At 43.4% G+C, this 23,752-nt stretch overlaps 1 protein-coding gene across 1 annotated transcript; it reads right to left on the reverse strand.

Annotated features, from left to right (window-relative positions):
- Positions 1-9,515: 9,515 nt before the first annotated feature.
- tut1 (terminal uridylyl transferase 1, U6 snRNA-specific) lies at positions 9,516-23,344 on the reverse strand. Its single transcript, XM_023820830.2, has 10 exons — positions 22,566-23,344; positions 22,039-22,229; positions 21,640-21,846; positions 17,002-17,116; positions 15,889-16,016; positions 15,306-15,532; positions 14,462-14,571; positions 13,027-13,149; positions 12,838-12,930; positions 9,516-10,957 (listed from the first exon to the last, which is right to left on the reverse strand). Exons 1-10 carry the CDS (start codon positions 22,642-22,644, stop codon positions 9,708-9,710), a joined length of 2,523 nt encoding a protein of 840 aa, XP_023676598.2. The 5' UTR covers positions 22,645-23,344; the 3' UTR covers positions 9,516-9,707.
- Between the last annotated feature and the right edge of the window lie 408 nt (positions 23,345-23,752).

A 23,752-nucleotide genomic window follows, 5' to 3' on the forward strand; every position in this document is an offset into this window, starting at 1 on the left:
AATTTAAATTTCCCATTTGATTTTTATAAATAAATTTCGGTGTCTCCTGCAATAAGTAAGACACAGATGCACATACAGAAATGAAACCACAGTTCAACAGTTAGCAAGACCGCGGTTTCATTGAGTTTTTCTCACTAAAATGATTACTGCAAAAAGCACGGAACAGACAGTAAGAAGGCAGAAAAGCAGTAAGCTGCGCTGAGAAGTATTAAGGCGTTTTCTGCTGCGTGGAAAATGTGCTTGAACAACTTTGTTTGCGTGGTTCCTTAGATTTCAGAGGCTAAGCACTTAGCCTTTCTGGGCCTGGAGCAGGCAATGCAGACCCATGCCAGGACCGCGATGGGGGCAGCCAGCACGCAGGAGAGCCATTTAAGCAGTCCAGACACTTCAGAGGCTCCCTGAGCACCTTCTCTGCTGCATATCAAGCATTAACACTGTCTGCTGCTACCTCACAGCATGGGCCCTTCGCACAATACAACCTAAAAGAAGATGCTGGTTTGGGAGCAGCAAGACTAAGCTCAGACTTTTAGATAAATGCATAACTGGGTAGTCCCATGTAGCTATTCTGCCTGCCTTAATATTGGTTTTTGTATCATTGTTCCAGCCGGGGAATAATCCAAACTTGCATCCGTCCAGTTTTCACATGCTAATGGCATCTACACCTCCATGAGACCACCTGCTCCCTAAGGGTCAAGCAGGAGAGTTTTGTGTGCTTTAATGTCCAAAAAGGGAAAAAAATCCATTTGCACCTTGTCGATTCTCTGAACCGCTACCCGTGTGATGTGCACTCAGTCTTCAGAGTCACTGCTTGCTGACCGAGAGGATGGTTGCACCTTCCTGTTTTAGCAGTTCTGCCTTCAGACCTCACTGTTTGGAATGATACTTCTAAGACAAAGGTCTTGGGGTCCCACAATCACTCTGCCCCATCTAGGCACCAACCGTGCGAATGTGCCGTCAAAATCAGGGCAGTAACTTTAGCTCTGCCTGCCTGCAGGCTATATGAATTTGAGTGACCCTCGGGCTGCGAGACCATGACAGATACCTGCAACACCAGCTATGTATTTTGCCAGTAGACTCTCAATTGTCCTCAACTGCTGCAGAAGTAGAGTTTAGCATTGAGGCAGAGACGGATCTGAGAGACTGATTTATTTCTTGTTAATATGGTGTGTCTTTGCCCTGAAGAGTTTTTTTGTGTTATACCAAATCAGACAAATGATTTTAATCTCTGAGTAAGAGGCTTATAGAACAAGCAGCCTGCAGCATCCCTCTGTATAACAGAGCTGCATGTCTTCCTTGGTAATTGTACTCATCTATCTAGGGCCTGAGAGGGGGGGCTTGTATTGGAGTATCGGACTGACTCGTGACTACACCAGTGGCACCAGACAATCCGTCGAGCATACAAAATACTTCCCAGCCTAGTGTGTGTTGTCTGTGTTGGTTCCACAGTGGTCCAGCCAAAAGTGACAAAGGCCCACTTGAAATTTAGGTCATTTCTTCATTATATCCCTGAACAGACTTCCTCGATATATTAGTGTGTCAGATATCTCCTGTGTCATCCACTTCAGCCACTAACCAACACCTCCTACCAGTTGGAAGATTGATGGATGGATACCGCCTGCACGGATATTAAAAGAAGCCTGAAGAAATTATCTTACAAATAATTTAAGCAAAACTGGAAATTCGCAGAACATGGGTATGCCTTTACGTGAAGCAGGGAGGAAGGTCTCTGTGCCAAAAGTGCAGAGTAACCCAGTATGTCCATGATCGTGTAGTCAAGGGCTGACAGGTGACAGGCATGACCTGGCTCAAAGCTCTCCTGCATGCAATCTAATCAACTCCCTACACCGCTGACCAGGCAGTTTCAACGCGACGGGGCTGCTCCTAATCACTGGCTCCTCTATTCTAGTGTAGAAATTGAGTTTACCTCCAGCTGTTTGCAATTTGTTCTGCACTGCTACTGGCACTCATCTTGCTGGTTTGGCGACACAGCCTTGGTAAAGGGTGGAACGGAGATGAAATATGTCCGCAGCAGCAAAACCATTCCATTCAGTTGTTGAAGTTTTAGCACCTTGCTCCTTCTGTGTTTTCCAAAGGCAGAAGTGACATACCATTTGTAGTACAGACACCAGGCTTTTGCCGGCTATGGAGGACGTACCATGTGCATACTTATCTCCAGCTAGGAGTCTGCAGGAGGGATCATCAGCCTGGTTAGCTTTTAATTTCCCTCACAAATATTTGTTTTTAGTTCAAATTAATGTAAAATTGACAGAACAGATGTGCTGAGGGCATATATTAGTTTGCATTATTCCTCTTCCCCAGGAAAAGCTGGTTTTGTTTAGTATAAGTAGTAAAACTGGAAATTACTATTGTTGGCATCTCCTGTCTTTAAAATATATTTCTGTATCTGGAAACGTGAGGTGAAGCCCGAGAAAGCCGACCGTGGCCAAAACGACGCTGTCACACAGCTCCAAAATAATCTCCCATCAAAAACCCGCTCACCCAATGGATAACGTTATTCGTATAGAAAATTCATTCCTAGGCTTTGGGCAACAGCGGACTAAACAGCCTGGACTGGGGCACATAAATCTCTTTTATCTTCAGCAACTGAGTGATCTGCAGTGAACGTTTCACACCTATGCTGTATCATACTCAGCGACTGGTCATCGCAGAAGTTGACGGTACATTTTAATGCCAGAGACCTACGACGGAGTCACCAGAACTCAACTGGATCACGATGAAAAGTTTCCACATCTGCATCCCATTGAAACGTCAGCAGCACCCTGAATCCCTTCAGCGCGGGGAAACAGATGTAGCATAACCTAGTTACCGAAACGCTGGAAGCTGGAGGCAGGCGGGCGAGCCAGCGAGCGAGCGAGCGAGCAGCCACCCTCAACCTCCCACACACAACCAAGATGTCTCACCAGTGCCGAGCTATTCACCCCCTCTCAGGCAGGGTGGTGGCGTGGAGCAATTTGGCGCTGACAGAGCGCATAATTCAAGGGGGATTAGACGGATGAGAGACACGGTGTGCGCAAACACGCCGGCAAGCCCCTTAGCAATCCTGGAGCGCCGGTCAGAGACGATACATTCATCACTCTCCTCTTGGCTCCTGTCACCTACAGTGATTCCAGCCAATTATGAATTGTCAGAGTCCCATATTCATCTTATGGGTGACAGTCCCCAGGATCCAGCCAGATAGTGGCCTAAGCCACCCGTTTCTTACCAATTTTCTTCCATCTCCTTCATCTATTTCTACCACCACAGTTATTGAGAAAAATGGGGACAAGCAGAATGTATGGAATACATCTGTAACAAATTTTAGCTGTTTTTCCAAGTAATCTATCTAAACAAGTGCTTTCTGGACCATCATTACCACGTTACTTATCTTGTGGTCTCACAGCCTCCAGTCCTGTTTTTGGCTCTGTGTCACAGGAAGGAGCCGCTGATGTGCGTTTTCGAAGTGTCACAGCCGCACAGGCTCTCCAGTAGCCGGATGAGTGAGACAGGAAGGTCTATTTTTACATTTACGTACCACAACATCCCAGTGGTGCCACACTTCGTACTGTGTACTGATTTTGTGTCACTTAGCCTTTGGTCAGCGCATTTGTCTGATCGTTAGCTGAAATTTTTCAGAGACATTAAGGCATTTTTTTTCTCATTGGGCCACTAAAAAATACGTAAATAACTCCAGATATAATCTTAATCTCCTTATAGTACAGGGCCGCCTTAGGCCATGGAGGATTGTGAGCATCAGGGAAGCTAAGGGCTATATTCCGTGGAGTTTTCAACTTCTGTCAGAGGTACCCATGGCAAATAAGCATCAGCCGAGGTACCAGGCAAAATTTGCCACATAAAACGAGCAACATAAGATTGTCTCTGGTGGATTACCATAGTGGTGACAATTGGCATGACACTATTTCAAACTGTGTGGAATAAGGCAAAAAGTGCATCTGTACCTTATCAAGAGTTTATGGACAAATGTATCAAAGTGAATAAAAATATAGTGCTGGAGTCTCCCCTGAGGCAGGGAGACACTCAGTGTTACTATGAAACACCTAAGGAGTCTTTGGTTGGTGTTTATGACTAGGTAATCCACCTGAAGCTAAGCAGGTTTGGGCCTGGCCAGAACTTGGATGGGAGACCAACCAGGACAGCTGGGTTGCTTCTGTAAAATGCTGTGGGTATTATGAAAGGAGTTATATAAATGTAACTATCATTCATTCATGACACGTTAGATAAAAGCCTTCTGGACATCCAAATGCCGGAAAAGAAAAATCACAAAAAAACAATTACTACTCAAACACGGAATGCATGAAGTATGAACCGAATTATGCCAGCAGATCTGGAAAACAACTCAATGAATTGTAAGAAATAAGTTTAGGTTCCATATCTGAAAAAAGGAGATCTGACATACTGTGTAAATCACACAATTTCCCTCACATCACATGCCGGGACAATTATGCTAAAGATCATGCAGTGCAACTTAGACACCTACACAGAATGAGAGTTACTCCATTGGCAAACTGGATTCAGGAAAGACTGAGGAACTAGAGACACGATTGGTAATTAGGATGTGAAGATGGATCGTGATAAATCGATAATTAAGGTGCCGATTCAATTGTATTGATCTGTAACGTCAGAGTCCTTAAAGATGCTCCTACGTTGACATGCTGCAGGTAGACGCAGGAAACAGCAGTGGGAAGGCTAATTCATATTACTAAAGGAATTGCTACTTGATCTTTGCCCTATGACCCCTTTGGGGAAACTCGCCCCTGTTTTGTAGTGCACAGTGCACTCTATATTGGTTAAGATAATCTTTCCCCTAAGATGCTTTTGGGAAATTCCCCTCTTTTGTAGTGCAAAAAAAAAGTCTTTTTTGTTGCTGTGGTCAGGGGATTTCATTGGCTTATTCGCCCCTTATAAGAGGTCTCCAAGCACCACTCCACAGCATGTTTGTAATTCATTATTATATCAGGCCTGCACATCGATCTTTCGTTTTCCACAGGAAAAAAAAACAATCTAACACTATTCTAATTATCTGCACCATCAAACACATTAAATTTCACTGCTAGCAAATTTCCACATTGGTGTAGCACTAGTTAGCCTAGGTTAATGGGCAATACTGTATCACTTCCTTAATATGTTTCTTTTTTTTTTACTTTTGGTTAAAAAGTTGGCTTTTTTTGACACTGGTTTGTTCTCCCCATTAAATAATAATAATGAAAATTAATGTTCTGAAATTCAAATTTCTTTGTATTCCATTAATAGTGTGTACTTAAGTTCCCATGACCATGTTTGTGAAGTTTTTTTTCAATTACGTTAAAAAAGGTTGGTATTTTGGTTATCATAATAATCGGATAATCGATTATCCACATCGAACCATGATAGAAATAGACTGTTTGGGGCCCAAGATTTAAACCCCTACTAGAGATGGGAGCGGACTTCAGGAGAAACTTAGCAACCCTGATCCGACCACTCTGTGTGACTCCCCAGTCAGCTTGGTGGAGCATTTCCACCGCCCGGGCAACACCATCACCAAACATCTTAACTGGGAGCTGAACATTAGTTTCCTCACTAGGGTAGCAGAGAATGTGCTTCCTGTGCCAGCTGCAGAAGTTCAATATGCCACAGACAATGATGGTGCATGTCTACTCTGAGCCCATGCTCACCTCTGCCAAGGACAAACACAGGCTGCAGAGTATCATCCGCAGTTCCAAGGAAGTGATCGGCTGGAGTCTGTCAACACATAAGTACCTGCTTGGGGTTGCACAGACTGGTCAACTTTACTGCTCTGCAATGACACTTTAAGCTTGATGTTGACAAGTCGCTGATCATGTGATTATGACATCAACAACATAGACGCCTCAGAGAATGCCAGTTGTGCAGAAGTGCAGGGAAAAGAAATTAGTAGTGCACTGTAAATGGAACAGATGTGATTATTTTTGTACCTGTTACATTTAATGTATTAATGAATAGCGTCTCCTATTTCCACATCGGAAAATTCAATTGATAACCAATATACTTCTCGCTAATGTCGTCGGTGCCGGCAGTGAAACCTGACAGTGCTTATTAGTGGAACAAAGTTACATCATTTTTTATTCTGTGGAAAACAAAAGATCAGTCTGCCAACCAGATTTAATAATGAATTACAAACATGTCAGCCGCCATATAAATAAAATCTAACTAAAAGTCTGTGTCCCGTTTTAATCAGGATCATTCCCCCAATAACTAATAAATACTTAAAATCGACTTGTTTATCCTCTGTTGTTCTGGGGTGACGGTGCAGTTTCATATAAAATTACATGCCTATTTAGCATAAGTCACAGTTCCTGTTGTGTGATGGGAAAGCGACACCCAAAAGTGGCCAGGAGCTTCAAATTCAAAAGTTCCTGGTTGAGATGGCCAGGAACTTGTAACCAAGAACTTGGTTCCTGAACTTCGCCTTACGACAGTGAGGAACAAGCTTATACAAGTATATATATCGCTGCAGTCGGAGCCGAGTGTTGAGTGGAAGGGGCAGGGTTGAGTAGGGGGTGTTTATGGTTAGAGTTTAGGTGCTAGACAGTTTTAAACCCCTCCCACATTGCCCCTCCCACTCAACATTCAGCTTTGGCTGCAGCGATACGCCTTTCAGCTTATAGGCTGGATCTTGTGAGTTTTATTTTCCTCCCAAAGTGTTTTACTGAGATATCAGTCTATTTTCTTACTTAAATGGAAATTGCAGCATACAAATGTTATTGTTGCAGAAATTGTTGCTGCTGAGGTGTAGCCTGTTGTTTCTCCTCGTTTCTGTTCCAAGTGAAATATATATGCATGAGCTGTTGTCAGTAAATGCATTACGTTTTGCAAATACAGATTGTAGCTTGCCGCAAAGCATTCCATCGTCCAGTACTTTTATTAATCACATCAGCGTTCAGTCGACGTCAATTCAACTTTAATGACATAACTATTGACTACACAAAAAGTCTGAAGTAGTGCAACCTGTAACACCTGCAGACCTCCAGGACCACGGAGCGAGACTGCAGACTGCAGCGGACACCTCCCACTCTGGGCCTGGACTTTTCCCAAACACTCCCTTCCAGCAAGACTTAAACCACATACCTAAAGAACAGCTGTTCCCATCAACAGCAGGCCTCATCAACAACCACCCCATCTAACACTGCTACACTGCACTATACACATTAAATGCACTGATTGACTTGATTGCCCTTGACTGTTTTGCACTGCAAAATACACTGCTTGTATATAGATGTACTAGGCGATAAATAATTTGATTCTGACCCATAATACATAATCAAAAAAAGAAAAACATCAGCCAGATGACGGAATGTGGTATACTGATTACAGCAAAGTCACTCAACCGTGTGCAAACTGCGGAATATTCTCAGGAAAACTGAGAACTTAAATATCTGATTGAGAACTTCTGATCACAGACAGAGAGGCTTAGTCCACTGAACCACATATTGCCCCATGGACAAGCTGGATTCAGGAACGATTGGTGATTACGGGTGTAAAGATGCATTAATGGATTGTGATGAATCGATAATTAAAGTTGCGATTCAATTGCATTGATCTGTAAGGTCAGAGTCCTTAAAGATTTCTCCTGCGTTAACATGCTGCAGGTAAATGCACAAAGATCATTATTACTGAAGTTGAAGAACATAGTGAAAGGATGAGTCTGCAGCTGAACGTTAAGGGTTGATGGTGAAGATGTAACAGAGCATTTTTCCCTCCTTGGAACAATCATCAAAGGATCCAACAAGATATGCCCCAGATTGACTTTGTACAGAGCTGCCATGAAGAACTAAGAAAAAATCTTTTTAAATTACTGATATATCTCTAAAAACAAAGATCACATTTGTTGAGAGTATAATGTTTTCTGTGTGAGCCCTGCGGTGTGTTGACAACTGCCCAGGGTTGGTTCCTGCCTGCGCCCATTGTTCCTGGGATAGGCTCCGGTCCCCCCTACGACCCCAGTTGGGATTAAGCGGTTTCAGATAATGGATGGATAACGTTTTCTGTGACTCGTGAATGTGAAAGACAGAGAACGAAGAGGCAGGACAGGAAGGGTGCTTTTCCACCGCAACAGGTACCGTACTTTCGGTACTTACATAAACAGGTACTGGTGGCAAATGACATCATCAGTGATCGCCCCTGACTGACATAATTTTTTTTGCTGAATTCAAACATGTTATTATGATCCTTCACGTTCCTGTAGTCCTACTTATGTTTTTTTGATTTTCAAGCGCCATTGTTTGGTGTTTTGCATGTGCCCCATTTCTTCCATTACGGCAAATGCTTTTTAAATTTTTATTTTATTTTTGTTTCTACTGCTTTTTATTTTCCTTTCTTGCTGTACAATGTGCGTTTCAAAATATGGCGGTTGTTTTTTGTATTTCAGCGGCAGGCTATTTGCATAACCAATTGACAGCAAATACGTTTGTAAGTCCCACAAGTTCTCTCTGGTTTGGCACTTTCGGTACTGGAACTTTCGGTACTGGTACTCGACCGAATGTCAATGGAAAAGCGAAAGTACCAGAAGTAGCGTACCGAAAGCACCGTACTTTGTGCGGTGGAAAAGCGCCCGAAGAGTATTCATGCCTTTTAATTTTGATGGTAGTAAAGACCTAAGAAAACCAGGGACCTCAAAGAAAACAGACTAGTGGTGTCTTGATAAAAATCAAGCTTGAAAATTCACTTGAAGTTCAAAAGACCTGACTGAAGCAGTTTAATTTTGGGCATATTATGTGAAAACTGTATTGGAAAAGGCCACAATGCTTTTAGAAGTCAAAAGTAAAAGAAGGTTAAAAACAAAGATGACCTGGATCAAGGAAGATGGACTGAAACATCACAATAATGACTGCTGTTGGGAAACCCGTAGACCCAGCCAGAAGACTGAACATTCTGGAGAAAAGCCATCTATACCGTCACAAGGATTCACCATCAACTTGATGGCACCTAAAAATAAATTGCAATCACATTAAAGTATCCTGTAAGTGCACAGGTCAAGACTGCTGGGATTTTTCAGCTACCCTTCACACACAACTACGTCACTACAAAGAACCACAGCAACAAACCAAGTACAAAGAACCACAGCAAAGCCATGCTGACTGAGACTTCTGAGGTCCTGCCCACTGCAGGTTTGAATGGGCTCATAGGACCACTTCACAGATTTAACCGCGTGACACCATGAGTGTGGGGAATCGATTTCTCCAAAGTCCACGTTCAGGCTTCCCAGTGGATCGATACTTTCTGCAGCTTCCCCTCTTGCAAGTAATTTCCCCTCTTTGACTGGCGGCAAATCTATATTCTCGTGCAGGTTCTGGCCGGTATGAAGAGATGTTTTAAACAAGAAACCAGCACATTTCAGTCAGTTCAAACAAAGCCAATCTATAAAATCTATCATTTATGTAATAGAGCTGAGCAGAGTTGAGTCAACCACAAAGAAGATGCACACGATTAAGCTAAGGTACAAATAAAATACAGAAGTGATATTTAAGCACAGATTCTGGAAGTGAAATCAAAAAGAGCCATTTTATTCATTACACCAGTGTCTACTGTATAAGTGTTTTACATTTCTTTTGGGGTATTTATCAACTTGGGGTAACATTACCCTCTGGCTCTGAAAACACACAAAATCATAAAAATCTTTAAAGGCTGCCTGTGAGTGTACTATACTTTCAATAATACTGTAATTATCCTCCATTTCATTTCAATGTTTCCAGAATCTTCTCTGTCATCCTCGGTAGAAAGGACTCCAAAAAATGGAAGAAGTCCTGAAAAAGGCTGGCGTGCGCATCGGTGGGGCTGAACCGTAACTGCGCCCGGGTGCTCTCTGTGCCTCCCAGCACCTTGGCTTCCACACCAAACTCCAGCAGCTCACTCGATTCTGCCTGCTCCCGCACAATTTGCTCTGTCACTCTGGTCTCCAGCTCCACGCTGCCACCCTCTGGTTTGGAGGTCTCCGGTATGCCCTTCAGCAGGTCCCTCCTCACCTTCCGGCGTCCTGCCCACACCTTGTGCTGAGCCTGGCAGTACCAACGGACTGCTCCCAACTTCTCTGGGCTGCCCAGCTTCAGCTTTTTGTCAGAATGAGAAGACGATGCACCGTCGGCTTCTGTCGATGTCCTCTTCATGCCCCTCTGAACCTGTCCCACAGCACCAGAATCTACACTTGTGGAAGGACCACAAGTGCCATCATTGCTGCCGGCTTCCTGTCCTCCATTTCTGTCTGCAGCAGCAGTGTCAGTTTCACTGGCTGCAGGGGTATCATGCTGTACATCTTCAACAGCAGTGCTCTGACCTCCGACAGGACCGTCCACCGGATCCCCCCGACTCGCCCATTCCTGCTCCACCCACGGCTCTTCCAAACCTTTTATGTGGGTCATGCTGCATTTCAGCACGTCCTGAAACACAGACAGAACGGCACGGCACACCTTCCTGAACCAGAACATCCGGAAGCGGTCCCCGGCCAGGTGGAGCTCGCTCCGGACTGCTTCAGGAAGCGCGCCAGCCTTGAAAGGAACGCTGATGACCAGCTCTCTCTCAGGTTCTCCAGCCGATCCTGGGGAGGCGCCACCGTGGGGAAGGAACAGGCGAACCAGCCCCCATGCCTTCCCCTTAGCCGACTTGCGCTGGTACTGTAGGCTGCGGCAGTACTTGGCTGCTTCTTCACACTCTTGCTGAAAAATCTTCTGCGTCCGCTCATTCACGTTGCCCGCCACATTGTGGGACAACTCAAAGGGGTCCAAAACATTGAGGGGGCCGAGCTTGGGCGCGCTGGCCTTGGCTGCAGCACCCCCCACCACCTCCTGCTGCCCGGCCGCCAGCTTCCCCCACCCCCTCTCCTTGGTGAGGAAGTCCGAGATGGGAAACGTTTGACCCTCCCGAAGAGAGACAACCGATCCCGCAAAATCAAACTGCCCGTAGAATGCGAAGAACCCAGCCAGGAGGACACCTGAGGGGAAGAGGAGGAAGGGGGGAGGGGGAAAGATTGGCTAGAGCTGAACAACTATATACTTCAGTCCATTAAATCCAGAAAATGATGGAAGAGGCAAAGTGCGTGCCAGGAAAGAGCCACAGGGATGCCGCAGGGCCCAGGACCAAGACAACAGCAATGGTATGTGTTCATAGTTACACTCACACCCAAAACAAAACCGTACACTGACACCGAAATGCCAGCACTGCGTCCTTCATCATATTCAGCGATAATTATGACAGTGCTGATGTAATCTCTTTCAGCTGGATAGGGTTGCATAAGATTGTATAGCAAAACGGGAAAACCGTCAGCATCAGTGAGTCTAAGAACATTTGGAGGAAAAATGTCACGGTTCAGTCCTAAAACTGAACTTCTTGTAGTATGTTATTGAGATTAGAAATGGTAAACAAAATATCTGAATAATACTGTTATTGTTTTGCACTATCATCAGTCAAAGTAATATTCCCGTCTCCCTTGTGAAAGCATTCCTACACTATAGATTTTCCAATGGGTGTCACGACTCACAGGCAACAGCTATAGATGAGCTACGGTTTGTTTTTCCTGAGAAAATCCAGCAGGCATATAATTCAGTCACTCAAAAGTGAGCCGAGTGCTGGGTACTCATTACAGGTAATATAATATACAACACTGGTCAGTACGTGTTCATGGGTGTGAGTGTTTTCCCTGTGACAATGAGGGACTCATCCAAGACTCCTGGTAGGTAGATGGACAGACAGATGGACCAATTACTGAGTGTCAATAAGAAGTTGTTAAAAACCTGAAACCGGTGGAATTTAACAATGTGACTAATAACCAAATGTGTATTTTCTATGAGTCTGTTCTGTTACATTAAAATGAATGTCCTGAATAACATTTGTTAGCATTAGTTTTTCATTTCACGGTAGAATACCACATTCAAAATGCCTCACTAAAATTAGCATTAAACAGCATTCTTAACGAAACTCATTTAAATTCATCCAAGCCTTTACCTGTACTGACCTTGTCAGCACCTTTTAAACCCATTTATGTAAATCCATTAAAACAAGTCTCTATCTGAACTGGTAAATAGAGAAGGTGGGCTGTTAAATATTGATCTGTCAGTGAACATACTTTTTTCCATTCTAATATTTGTAAATCCGTGTTAATCCTAAAGTATCACTGCAGGAAATTGTAACATTAAAGCTTCTATTACTAAAAACACAACTGCAGTTCACCTTAGCATTCTGCCCATAAATGGCTTCTCTGCCTAAATGTGAAACAGGGGTAACGAGAGGTCCGATTCTGGTCCGAAATGTGACACAGACATAATAAGGTCCAATTCTGGTCCTAAATGCATTTGGGTCATAACATGTTACCTGACTTCAGATCTGCTGACAATTAAACCTACTGACAGAACAGCATCAGAGGGAAATGATGTTTTTACCATTTCTACAGCAGCTGTTATAAAAATATATCATCAGGCTTTAACGGTGAACCTTGGGAACACAAACTGTCATACAAAATTAGATACATTAACACATTCCCTCCTCATGCCATTATCCTTCATCGCACCAAAGAGCACAAGCATTACGAGTATTACTTTTACTAAAATGTTCATAAATTCATACTAAGCGAAGACCAACTGCTTTCATAATTGGAATGATTCCATAACCCATTACACTTGTACCAATCAGGGTAAACAGACAAATAAATCTCTGGAAAAAAAATGTGTGCAGGACTCTAAGCAGGACTACACAGCAGGCTTAAATAATTGAAATACACAGCAGATTTCCTCTGTTAACCTGGGGCTGAGGCCAATGTGAAATAACAGCACCCTTCACATCCCCCCCCCGGACGCGAAAGGCCAGCCTGACACTTACAAAGATCCTCTGTGTTTTTGCTGGGGGGCACAGCGATGGGCTGGCTGGGGAATGTACAGTCCCAGCCCTCGATCACACACTCCTCCTCTTCACCTAGCAGGACACAGAGTCAGAATCCAGTGGTATATCAGTAAGTCACTAATGTGCGTGTGCGGTTTCGGGTGCTGGTGCAAGACTGGCTGAACCTACAAGCCAACTCTCTGAGCCGCTTCAGAGGAAGGAGAACGAGGGGATCCCGATTCTGCAGGAAGAAGATGACCAGCAGACTCAAGGCGTAGTTATTCAGCAGTGGCCCCCCTCCGAAGGGGTTGCCTGCAAGAAAGACAGACAGCATTACACCCGATACAAATAAGCAGCCAAAGCTTATGAACCCAACAGAAGTTCAGGTGCTGTAAGGTAAACCATGATTTAAGCTTTTACAAACTCCTTTCCCAGCCAACACAATAAATTATGAGTGGTTTTGATTAAAGTTCCCAGTCTGTGGTGAATTTGGTACTGAATTCCGCCTAACTTTTCCAGCTACCGCACAGGCAATATTTACTTAGAATCTACAAATAAGGCTTATAGTGATTCTAGTGGTCCTTGGCCAAAGATGCCACACAGAGCAGGAAATGGTCATAGAAACTGTTGGTGTCTGGTGCCACCTTGAGCATGCCATGGAGAACTGCAACTGTGAGTAGCTAGGTTTCAGTCATTCACTTAACTCATTAAGCACAGCTGCACACCTTTTAACTGCTGGGGCTGGAAAAAAAAATCAATCACTGGGAATTATTAATTATCTGGCTCTAACAAGCAAAACGTGACAGCTAATTAAAAATGTTGTGAAAATCTGAACTGTGCATAATGGATGATGTACACACCCCCCCACCTCAGGAGACCTAGACCTGACCAACACTGACATTCTGTTTATTGACAAAAAAAAAAAAAACTTATTAGCATCATATTTAAAATGATTTACCAAAAAAGCCACCAATGCTAATTGATTTAACTGATTAACAAGTATTATACCTTTTATTTTCTATGTTCCTTCTCTTACTGCTGGATTTGTCTAAATATTATTGTATAAATAATTTTGTCTTACTACCAGGTAACTGCCCCAAAATGATATTTAACTAATTTTTTTTTGCAAGACCAAACGGCATGCAAATTCAAAGACACTTTTACCTCATTTACAAAAAGATCTGATTTTGGTCCCAATTTACATTTGGATTCTAGGAAGACTAAAATATATGCAGTCATGGGTCTTTCTGCACGACAAGGGTCCCTACTCTCAACCGAGTCATTAAAATACCCCTTGCTGGGTGCAGTTCCCAAGGGTCCCCCTATAAAACAGCATACAGTCATCGAGATCGTGCCCAAACTCTCCTCGGGCAGCTTGTGAAACCGAGAAGCACCTTATGTAACCCTTAAACAAAAAAAAAAAAAACAACATACAACAGCACTTTGTTACATACAGAAATAGACGTATTTAATAGGTCACTAATGTAAGCCAGCAAAACGTCAGGAAAATTTCAATTAAATGTCATTTTGGAGCATCGCTGGGGCGTTTGAGTATCCTGGATGGGGTCTTTGGGAAGAGCCAGCATTGTTAATGGACTGACAGGTTTTAGGGAACAGGCCTCACCTGCTAGCTGCTTCTGCTTGGCCCAGTACCGGATGGTGTACACCAGGGGACGGAGCCTGTCGTCCAAGCCTGAGGACAGCTGGAGGAAGCGAGTGTTCCTCACCGCCAGCCTAAGGGAGGGAGCGAGAGGACAGAGAAGGGGGACGCCTCACACACGGCTCTCTCCTCATGACCTAACCGCCTCCTCCGCTGCTCTGCTCTGTCACATGACATGTTATTCCTCTGCAACCCTGGACTTTCAGCTCAAAAGCAGGAAGGCAGAATCGGCCGTCGAAATATGGGATTAGCAGAGTAAGAACCTGGCTTCTCGCCGGTCCAATCACCACTGACGCTCCACTAAGTTCTGCCAGGATTTCTGAGGTAAAACTCTTAAGGTGTCACACATCCTAACTGGGTGAGCTGGGCCCATATTAGATAATTGATAAAATGAGGCAGTAGAACACAGAAGCTACATCTTTTCAGACACTTTAAACAGTTTGGCTGAATTGTGGCTCAGAAAGAGCTCGGATCTCAATATTATATATATACAATGACATTTCTAGATTTTTAATCCAGTGATTTGTGAATTAAAAAAGGCATTGGGTTCCTTGTCTGTGGAAGTTCATGAGGAAAATATGTAGTTACCACTAAACGTTTATGGTAAAGAGCCACCAAAGGAAGCTTTTGCCAATACTGCAACGGTGCTAAAGTGACAGTTACAGTCCTCAGAGTTCATGATATCTTAAGCAAGGGCACTTAGCAGAAGTTGGAACTTTTTCATTATTATTTGATTAACAAGGGAGCTCCAGTCCAAATGGATGCATGTACACCCAGTGGTATGCTGCAAGGCATTGTGGGTGCTGACCTGTTGTTGATGGTGATGTCACCCTGCATGCCCAGCTCCCGGTGGCTGAATTTAACCACAGGGAGCCTGGCGCTGCTCAAGACCTGGACCTTGTGCACCCCCGGCACACACTTCCGGAGTACCGTGGCCACCAGGTCCAACACCTCGGCGGGGGAGGCCGTGGACAGGTCTATGTCCGAGAGGATGGAGTCCTCGGAGCGGCTGTCCTCTAACGGGCATTCCGCGGTCTGCCCCGGAGAAGACAGCAACAACATGGAGACGTAAAGTGAATGAGTGAATCCAGCACTGTTTGGGGTCCGGGCTGTCAATTACGAAAGTCAGTCTGCCAACTAACAAGCGAGATCAGCTTCCCATAAAATCTCTATCAGACAGACACCTTCCGGTGTGATTCAACCAAAAGTGCTCAAACACATGCAGAACAGAAAGGCATTAGAACATGGATGGTCGATTTCCCATTGATATGCGTTTTCTGGAGAACAATGGCTGAGTGAGAAACATCTGGCAGTGACTCACAAATCTAGCATTCTTAAACCAACAACTGGAACGTTAGGAGAACTGTGAGAAGGCGAAGCTGTCCGCATACCTGCTCCGAGGAGCTCTTAGCCTTTGCCTGGAATATCTTTGTGTTTTCCAAATCCAGGAAAAGGTCCAAGTCACATGAGTGGATGTCGAAGGTGTTGACAGAGGAGCCAAAAGGCAGGATCTGACACTCTGCAGGGTTAACACCCCCCCCCCCCCCCGAAACAAATCATATTAAAAAGGAATCACTCATATGTCGATACAGTGCTGCTTTGCAATTCCCAGCTGTTCTTGTGGTAAATGACAGTGATATATTTAATAAATGAAAACTGGATGTTTCTTTTGTAAAAGAGAAGGAATAGCTCCACAAAGTATCTCTGAAAAATATTTTGGTATTTACCAGCGGACAGAGAGAATTGAAGACCGTGGGGATACTTGATGTGCTTTGACGTGCATGTTCTTATAAGCTATCCTACCTAGAGAAACAAGGTGTGTAACAGAAGCCTTGGACCAAATCAGAAAAAGCTGTGGAGATGATCATCATTCTCAACAACAAGCTAAGAGAGAAAACCTTTGCTCTCAAAACAAATCACTGCTCTTCCCATGTTTGCAACAGACTGACCGGGTGATCTGGTAGATTTTTAGATGAATGTTTTCCAGACAGATGGGGCTAAAACCTGGTGTCTCCAACAGAAATAACCTTGTCCCAGCTGTCAGGCATGGTGGTGGGACTGTCATGGTTTGGGGCTTCGTTTCTGCCTAAGGATTAAATTTGGAGCAATCCCAAAATATTCTAGAGAACGTCAGACTGATCTGCAGTGAAATGAAGCTGTGTTAAAAATGGGTACTGCAATACAGCAATGATGATCAATATTCCAGCAGATCCTCAAAAAAGGGAAAAGAAACTGTGCTTTGGAACGACAAAATATTTGTAACTCCAGGTTGCAGTCATGGATGCCAAAGGCTCAGCGAGATGAAAGGTTCATGTATTTCAGCACACAGTCAGTTTTTGGGTTTGTTATATAAACATGTTTTAAGGTTTAATATGTAACCATCTTGGTCAGATAAAGATTTTGTGACATTATTTCTATCCTAAACATCAGAAACGTCCTAACTTGTACACAATACCCTTTTGACGAGACCAGTATGGAGTATGGTGGGCGATATGGGTACCAACCCGGGAAGAACTCAGAGAAGACTTCCTGTAACAGCTGCAGAAACAGCTCGCGGACCTTCTTCTCATTCTCGGACAGCTGGAACCTCTCTACCAGCAACTGCATCTGTTCATTCACCTGGTGGCGACAGAAAGCCTTACAAGCAGGGGTTCACATCAACCACATGGTCGCTCTCTGAAGACATCCCCAAGAGGAAGACTCCAGACACCTAGAGAACTGCAGGCGGCCTAAATTCTGAGCCAGAAGACTCATATGAAGTTATAATGCAATTAACAACACTTACTCACCCAACCCACTCTCTGTTTACAGACGTTCATCTGTGACGTAAAGGATCTGCTCTGCCTTTTCAAAAAAATCTCTGTTTCTTAAGTAAGTAGGCTCTGTTTGCTCATTCGTTTCAGCACCTGCTACGTTTGATGACTGGAAAAAACTTGAATCCCTTAATAACAGTTGTCCCAAAAGCTCAAAGCTCGTCAGCAGATCTTGAATATTCATGCCATGTTGTTATTCATTTTGTCCCTGAAATTTAGGTCATCTCTCCCAGAAACAGTGTCAGTGCTCAATACCAGCAGAACACTGCAGCAGCTGTACTTGCTCACAGCCACACTAAAAGTGCGGATTACTAATCCTCCCCCAAACTTCATTTCACATCCTCACAGTACTGTCATGCTGGGGGCAGAAATCCTTGTGGATTAAATTTCCAATTTGAATCCTCTTTCCCGTGGCCCAGCATGGCACTGCACCCCAAAGCAGGCAACCAGACTACCCTCAGAAACCACCCGTTAAGTAGCAGATCCATTCTAACTTCCACTCGTAGAATGATTATGTGTTGAATGGTTTGCAAATCCACACCTAGCACTTTACCCATCTTCCACCTGGTACTCAAACACTACCCAACTGGACACACTCAGAATCCCAAGTAACTCCCTACAGTTACTAGCAGAAATGTACTGACCATGTGCACTTTCAAGTTCGCATTTATTCATTGACTTGCACCTCGTACATTAATGTCATTGTTTGTAGTGAATGACACTGTGATTCCACATACGTTAAGTCACACACATACAGTTTCACTTTTGACACATACAAATAAAAATATATGTAATCCATCTTTTTTATCATTTCATTTTTTTGTACTAATAAAAAAAATAAGAATATAAATGAAAAAGATTTTTAAACGTGACCATTCATATGATATGCCACTTAAGATTTTGGAGGCTCCAAGCCTTAAGAAGAAGAAGAAAAACATGACCTGAGCGGTCTGGATATAGGGGTGGTCTTGGGGAAAGACAGACAGAATAAGGATCTGTGACTGATTCAGGCTGTCTTAAGTGAGGCCTGGCTTACATCATTAGTAACATATGATCAAGAGTCTCATAAATGGCATTACTCTGAATGATAAGAGGGGCTTAAGATAGGAGCCCAGCAGTGAAAATTCCAATCAAAGCCTGCTCTACATACATTTTTTTCAATTATTTTTAGATATATCTATTATAATATGTTATCCATCCATCCATCCGCCACTTATCTAGGGTTGGGTCACGGGGGCAGCAGTCGAAGCAAGGATGCCCAGACCTCCCTCTCCCCAGCCAGCTCCACTGGGGGAATACCCGGGCGTTCCTAGGTCAGCCAAGAGGCAGTAATCTCTCCAAAGCGTCCTGGACCTGCCCGGGGGCCTCCTCCCATTTGGACATGCCTGAAGCACCTCCCCAGGGTGGCATCCAGGAGGCATCCTACATAGACGACCAAACCGCCTCAACCGGCTCCTTTCCATGTGGAGGACCAGCAGCTCTACTTTGAGCCCCTACCAAACGTCCAAGCTCCTCACCCGACGGCTGAACCTAGAAACTCATTTCTGCCGCCTGTATCCACAATCTCATTCTTTTGGTTACTAACCAAAGCTTGTGAGCATAGGTGAGGGTAGAAACGTATATCAACTGGAAAATTGATAAGCTTTGCCTTCCAGCTCAGGTCTCTCTTTACCACGTCAGAATAGCACAGCGTCTGCATTACTGCCAACACTGCACCGATCAGCCTGTCATTCTCTTGCTCCCTTCTACCACTCATGAACAAGACCCCCAGAAACTTAAATTACCTGGATGGGCAATCCACCCTTTTCCGAGAAACATGGCCTCAGCCTGGGAGGTACTGATCCTTATCCTGGCCACCTCACACTCAGTTACAAGCCACCCCAGTGCATATTCCTGGTCACAGCCCAATGAAACCAAAAGGACCACATTAATCTGGAGAAAGCGAAGATGCAATCTTCTGACCCTGAACCTGACCCCTTCCACCCTTTGGTTATGCCTAAAAATTCTGTCCATAAATGTTTTGAACAGAATCAGACACTGACTGTCTCCAATATCCATGCAATATTGAAGAGGCGTGTCAGCCCAACATCATAAAGAGCATTCAAGCAATCTCATCCATCCCCGGAAGCCCCATCACCAAAGAGTTTTTTGACTACTTGAGTGACCTTAGACCTTCTGATGGGTAAGTCGTCCAATGAGACTTATAGTTCTATTTCCTCTATCGAAGGTGTATCAGTGTGATTCATGAGGTCCTCGAAATACTCCTTCCACCGCCAAGCTACATCCCAATTTGAAGTCAACACTTCTCCATCCATGATGTAAGCAGCATGGGTAAAGCAGTGCCCCCCCTCCTGAGTCACCTGACAGTTTGCTAGAACCTTTGAGGCCAACTGAAAATCTTTCTCCATTTCCTCACCGAACTCCTCCCACACCTGAGTTCTTGCCTTGCCTGCCAGTACCCATCACCTGGGTACAGTCGAAGTCGAAGGAAGGTGACTATCTTGCTCACCAGGGTAAATTCCAACATACTGGCACCGAACTTGGGGGCTATAAATAGACCCAGACCCACACCGGCCCGGCACCTCTCACCATGGACAACTCCTGAGTAAAACAGTGTCCAACCTCTCTCCAGGAGTTTGGTTCCAGAGCCCTAGTCATAGTTGAGCTCAACTTAACGCACACCTATTAAAACATAAGAAATTTACAGATGAGAGGAGGCCATTCAGCCCATCAAGCTCGTTTGGGGAGAACTTAAATAATGGCTCAGAGTTGTTAAAATCTTATCTAGCGCCGATTTAAAGGAACCCAGGGTTTTAGCTTGCGCTACACTAACAGGAAGACTATTCCATACTCAAACTACTGGCTGTATAAAGCAGTGCTTCCTCAAATCCAGTTTAAAATATTCTCCCGCTATTCAGTATCTCTCTACCTCCTGGCACCAGCTCAGGCTTCCCACCAGAGAAGTTACATTCCACGTGCTTAAAGCCAACATCTCCCTGTATGGTAATCATGGGGGTCTATGTGAATATATAGCTGTGGAAAAAAAAATTAAGTGACCACAGCACAATATTTTGGTTCACTCATTTCTTCTTTATTTTAATTTATTTATTTATTTATTTTGCAAACTGCAACCTGTTCTTCCCTGTTCCTCACTGATGAAGGGCTTCTTCCTTGCTTTATGGGTCTTCAGTCCTGGTTCTAAGAGCCTGATACACACTGTCCTAGCAGTGCACCTCTCACCTGCACTTAATGTTCCCCATTCTTTTTGAAGGTCACTTGATGTTATTCTTTGTTATCCAGAGCACAAGAGAAATGTAATTTTGTATTTTTTTCTGATCCCACTGATTTGGAGTGATATACATATGGTTGAAACAAACAAAAAATAGGGCAAATATATTTCAGTTTAGAGTGAACCAAAGCTATATGTATAGCAAAATACCATGTCGCTGGACAGCAGCAATTTCAACTGATGGAAATATTAAGTAACATTTCAGATACAGGATATTTAGGTAATAGTGTTGATCCAAAAACTGGAAATAGACAACTGGAGTGAACACTTAAAATGTCAAGTGAAGAAAAAGGATTATTTTTTTTAAAGAAACGGAATTAACAATACCAAGGGTCTCTATCATGTTTCACAAAGCTCAGATTTCTTGCTTAGCTAGACAAATTCTCAGATTTAAGGTGCCCCAGTTTAAATAGATTTTATCTTCGTTCACTTATATTTTCCCCAGAATACCTTAATTAAGGTAAGTTATCCAGCTGAGTTTGCTGTTAACATAAACAATATGGTTTGCCATAAAATGGCAGGATGAATGGATGAAGCAGTGCTGACGTGCGAGTTAAAATCGGGTATGTGGGTCGGATTGGGTAGTGACAGCACTAACTGTTTGTCTCGAGGTCTTTTGAAAAGGCATTTATGTCATCTGCCCTGTACAATTTTTGTTTACAAAGCTTAAAAGGCAAATTAGATTTTTTGTTATATGTTCCAATATTCAATATTCAGTTCTTCATAAGGTACATATGTAGTATTAAATTAATTAGGGCAACTCCAGGCTGATAGTGTTAAAAATGAACAGAAAAAGACAATTAAACCGTTAATCGCAATTATATGTATGACAATTAATCATCAAGTTTAACTTCATGATAGTGACAGCCCTATATTCATGTACAACTGCTATTGCTAATGAGTACTCAGGTGTATTTTGGTAGGGGGTTAGAAGGGGTTTCTTCATATTCTGACTACACAGTTAACTGATGACAGAAGAAGCTGGATGATATGGGGGGTGAGCATGGGACAGCCTGCATGGAAGAGAAGGGGACACTCACTGATGCTGCCTGACAGAGGTCCTGCGAAAGCTGCTCTAGGCTCAGCCGGGGATTCTTCCCGTCCTGCTTCTTTTTCGGTATGTACTTGAACTCCTTCTTCTCCCTGGGCTTCACACGCAGCTTCTGGCTGCCCAGGGTGTGCTGCGTGTGAGACAGCACTGCTAACAGACTGTCCACCTCAACGAACTCCAGGATGGCATACACTCCCTGTGAAAAGGGGGAACAAATCACAGCTACTCAGTACACCAGCATGAATAATCCCTGACATTCACCGGCCAGTATAACAATTCAATGAGCTGTAAGGTTATTCAACGAGACTCAGAAGTCTTATCTCATTTCCGGGAATCTGGTACTGATGACACTTGATCTGAATCCAATGAAGAGCCCCGAAGAACAGACCTTGTCCTTGTCCATGATGACCTCCGACACAGGTCCGAACTGCTCAAAGTAATCGGTGATCTGTTGCTGGGACGTGCCACGCCGGAAGCCGCTGACGAAGATGCTGCTGGACTCCTGCCTCTGCCGGGTGTCCCGCACGCTGCGCAGCTTCCCATGTTTTCGCCCCTTCAGGTGGTCCTCCAAGCTGGCTTCTAGCCACACATCGGAGACACGCGCATCACACCAGTGCTAGTCATCCACACACAAACAGTCAAAGCTTTAAAAATACAGGTTCTTGTTTTATCCACCTTATCAAACGCGAGCCAGCGCGAATGCGTAACTTTAATTCACAGATTGAGAAAACCGTTAGGCTGGACATTCGACTAGTTAAATCTGATAAATAAATAGAAAAGCAACATCAATGTTGAAAAATACCCAAAGTGACATTTATAAAAATGCTTCTTATTCTATACCTAACAAATACATAATGTTATTACAACTGTGATCTGCGACACGTGTTATTAGTTGTTATAAATAACAAAACTTACTATTTGGTACGTTGATATCACACAATTTGCAGTGGAACCCTCCTTTCGGGGTCGGCAGGACATCGGTATCGAGCTCCATAGCTATGTTAGATGATGGAAAGGCTGCACATGTATTAGTTAAAACAAATGTGCTGGCACTCGGTTTAAACGAGCCCGGAATTCCCTCCGTTCCAAGCGCACATTGTAGCTCCACGTTTGTCGATCGTTGCTAGCGGTAGTAACAATCCTTTCCGGTTTTCCCCCGGCTTTCAAAATAAAAGACGTTAAATACGGCTTCGCATTGTATGCTTCACTGTAGAAGCTACTTTTTCTTTTTGGTGTGTTAATATGATGTGATAGACATAGATTTGCATTTGCCTTTGATATGCTGGAGACACTACAAGTCTGACTTCCATATAAAAATATAAGTACCGTAAAACTCTAGCGATGTAGTTGTTGGTAACCCACTATAAATGTGTTACTTTTTTTTGTGTAAATCGTCACATTTATTAATAACGTATTAATTTAATTATACATTATAAAACATTTCAATAAGGTATATTATGAATTGTCGTAATATATAAACTGACAAGAACGGTTGTCCTGACAGATAACTAACATTTAAAAAAGGATTACTAAACTTCTCATATTTATTTTAGCACAGTTGATTAAGCTGCTTGATATTGTACATGAACCTTTGTAAAGTGTTCCTTTATTTTCTTCTGAAAACATCTTATGGTTTCGCTAAGGCTCGTCCTTACTCTTATTTTGGTGAAATTCCATTATTATTGTGAGTTAGCTGAGACCGGAAACATGCACCGGAAGTAATGTTCCTTTTTATGCGCAAGACATAGTGCTAAGTCCTTAGATTGCCGACAGGAAACACTAACCTAAAAAAATAACCTCCCATACGATGACACAGTTTGTGAATTGTCATTGAACTATCATTCTTCTTGCTGGAAAAACAAAAAAACATCCTTGTACTTTAATGTATGTTTTGATTGAATTTATTTGGAGTACTATACATATTATGTATACGTAGAAAACACTTCTCTACACAGAGAGTAGTTAGAGTATGGAATAGTCTTCCTGTTAGTACAGTGCAAGCTAAACCCTGGGTTTTTTTAAACCAGAGCTAGATAAGATTTTAACAACTCTGAGCAATTAGTTGAGTTCTTGTCTACACACCGACCCTCTGCAGATAAGAT

The sequence above is a fragment of the Paramormyrops kingsleyae genome, chromosome 5 (genome assembly GCF_048594095.1).
Source record: "Paramormyrops kingsleyae isolate MSU_618 chromosome 5, PKINGS_0.4, whole genome shotgun sequence".
In the NCBI taxonomy this organism is placed as follows: domain Eukaryota; kingdom Metazoa; phylum Chordata; class Actinopteri; order Osteoglossiformes; family Mormyridae; genus Paramormyrops; species Paramormyrops kingsleyae.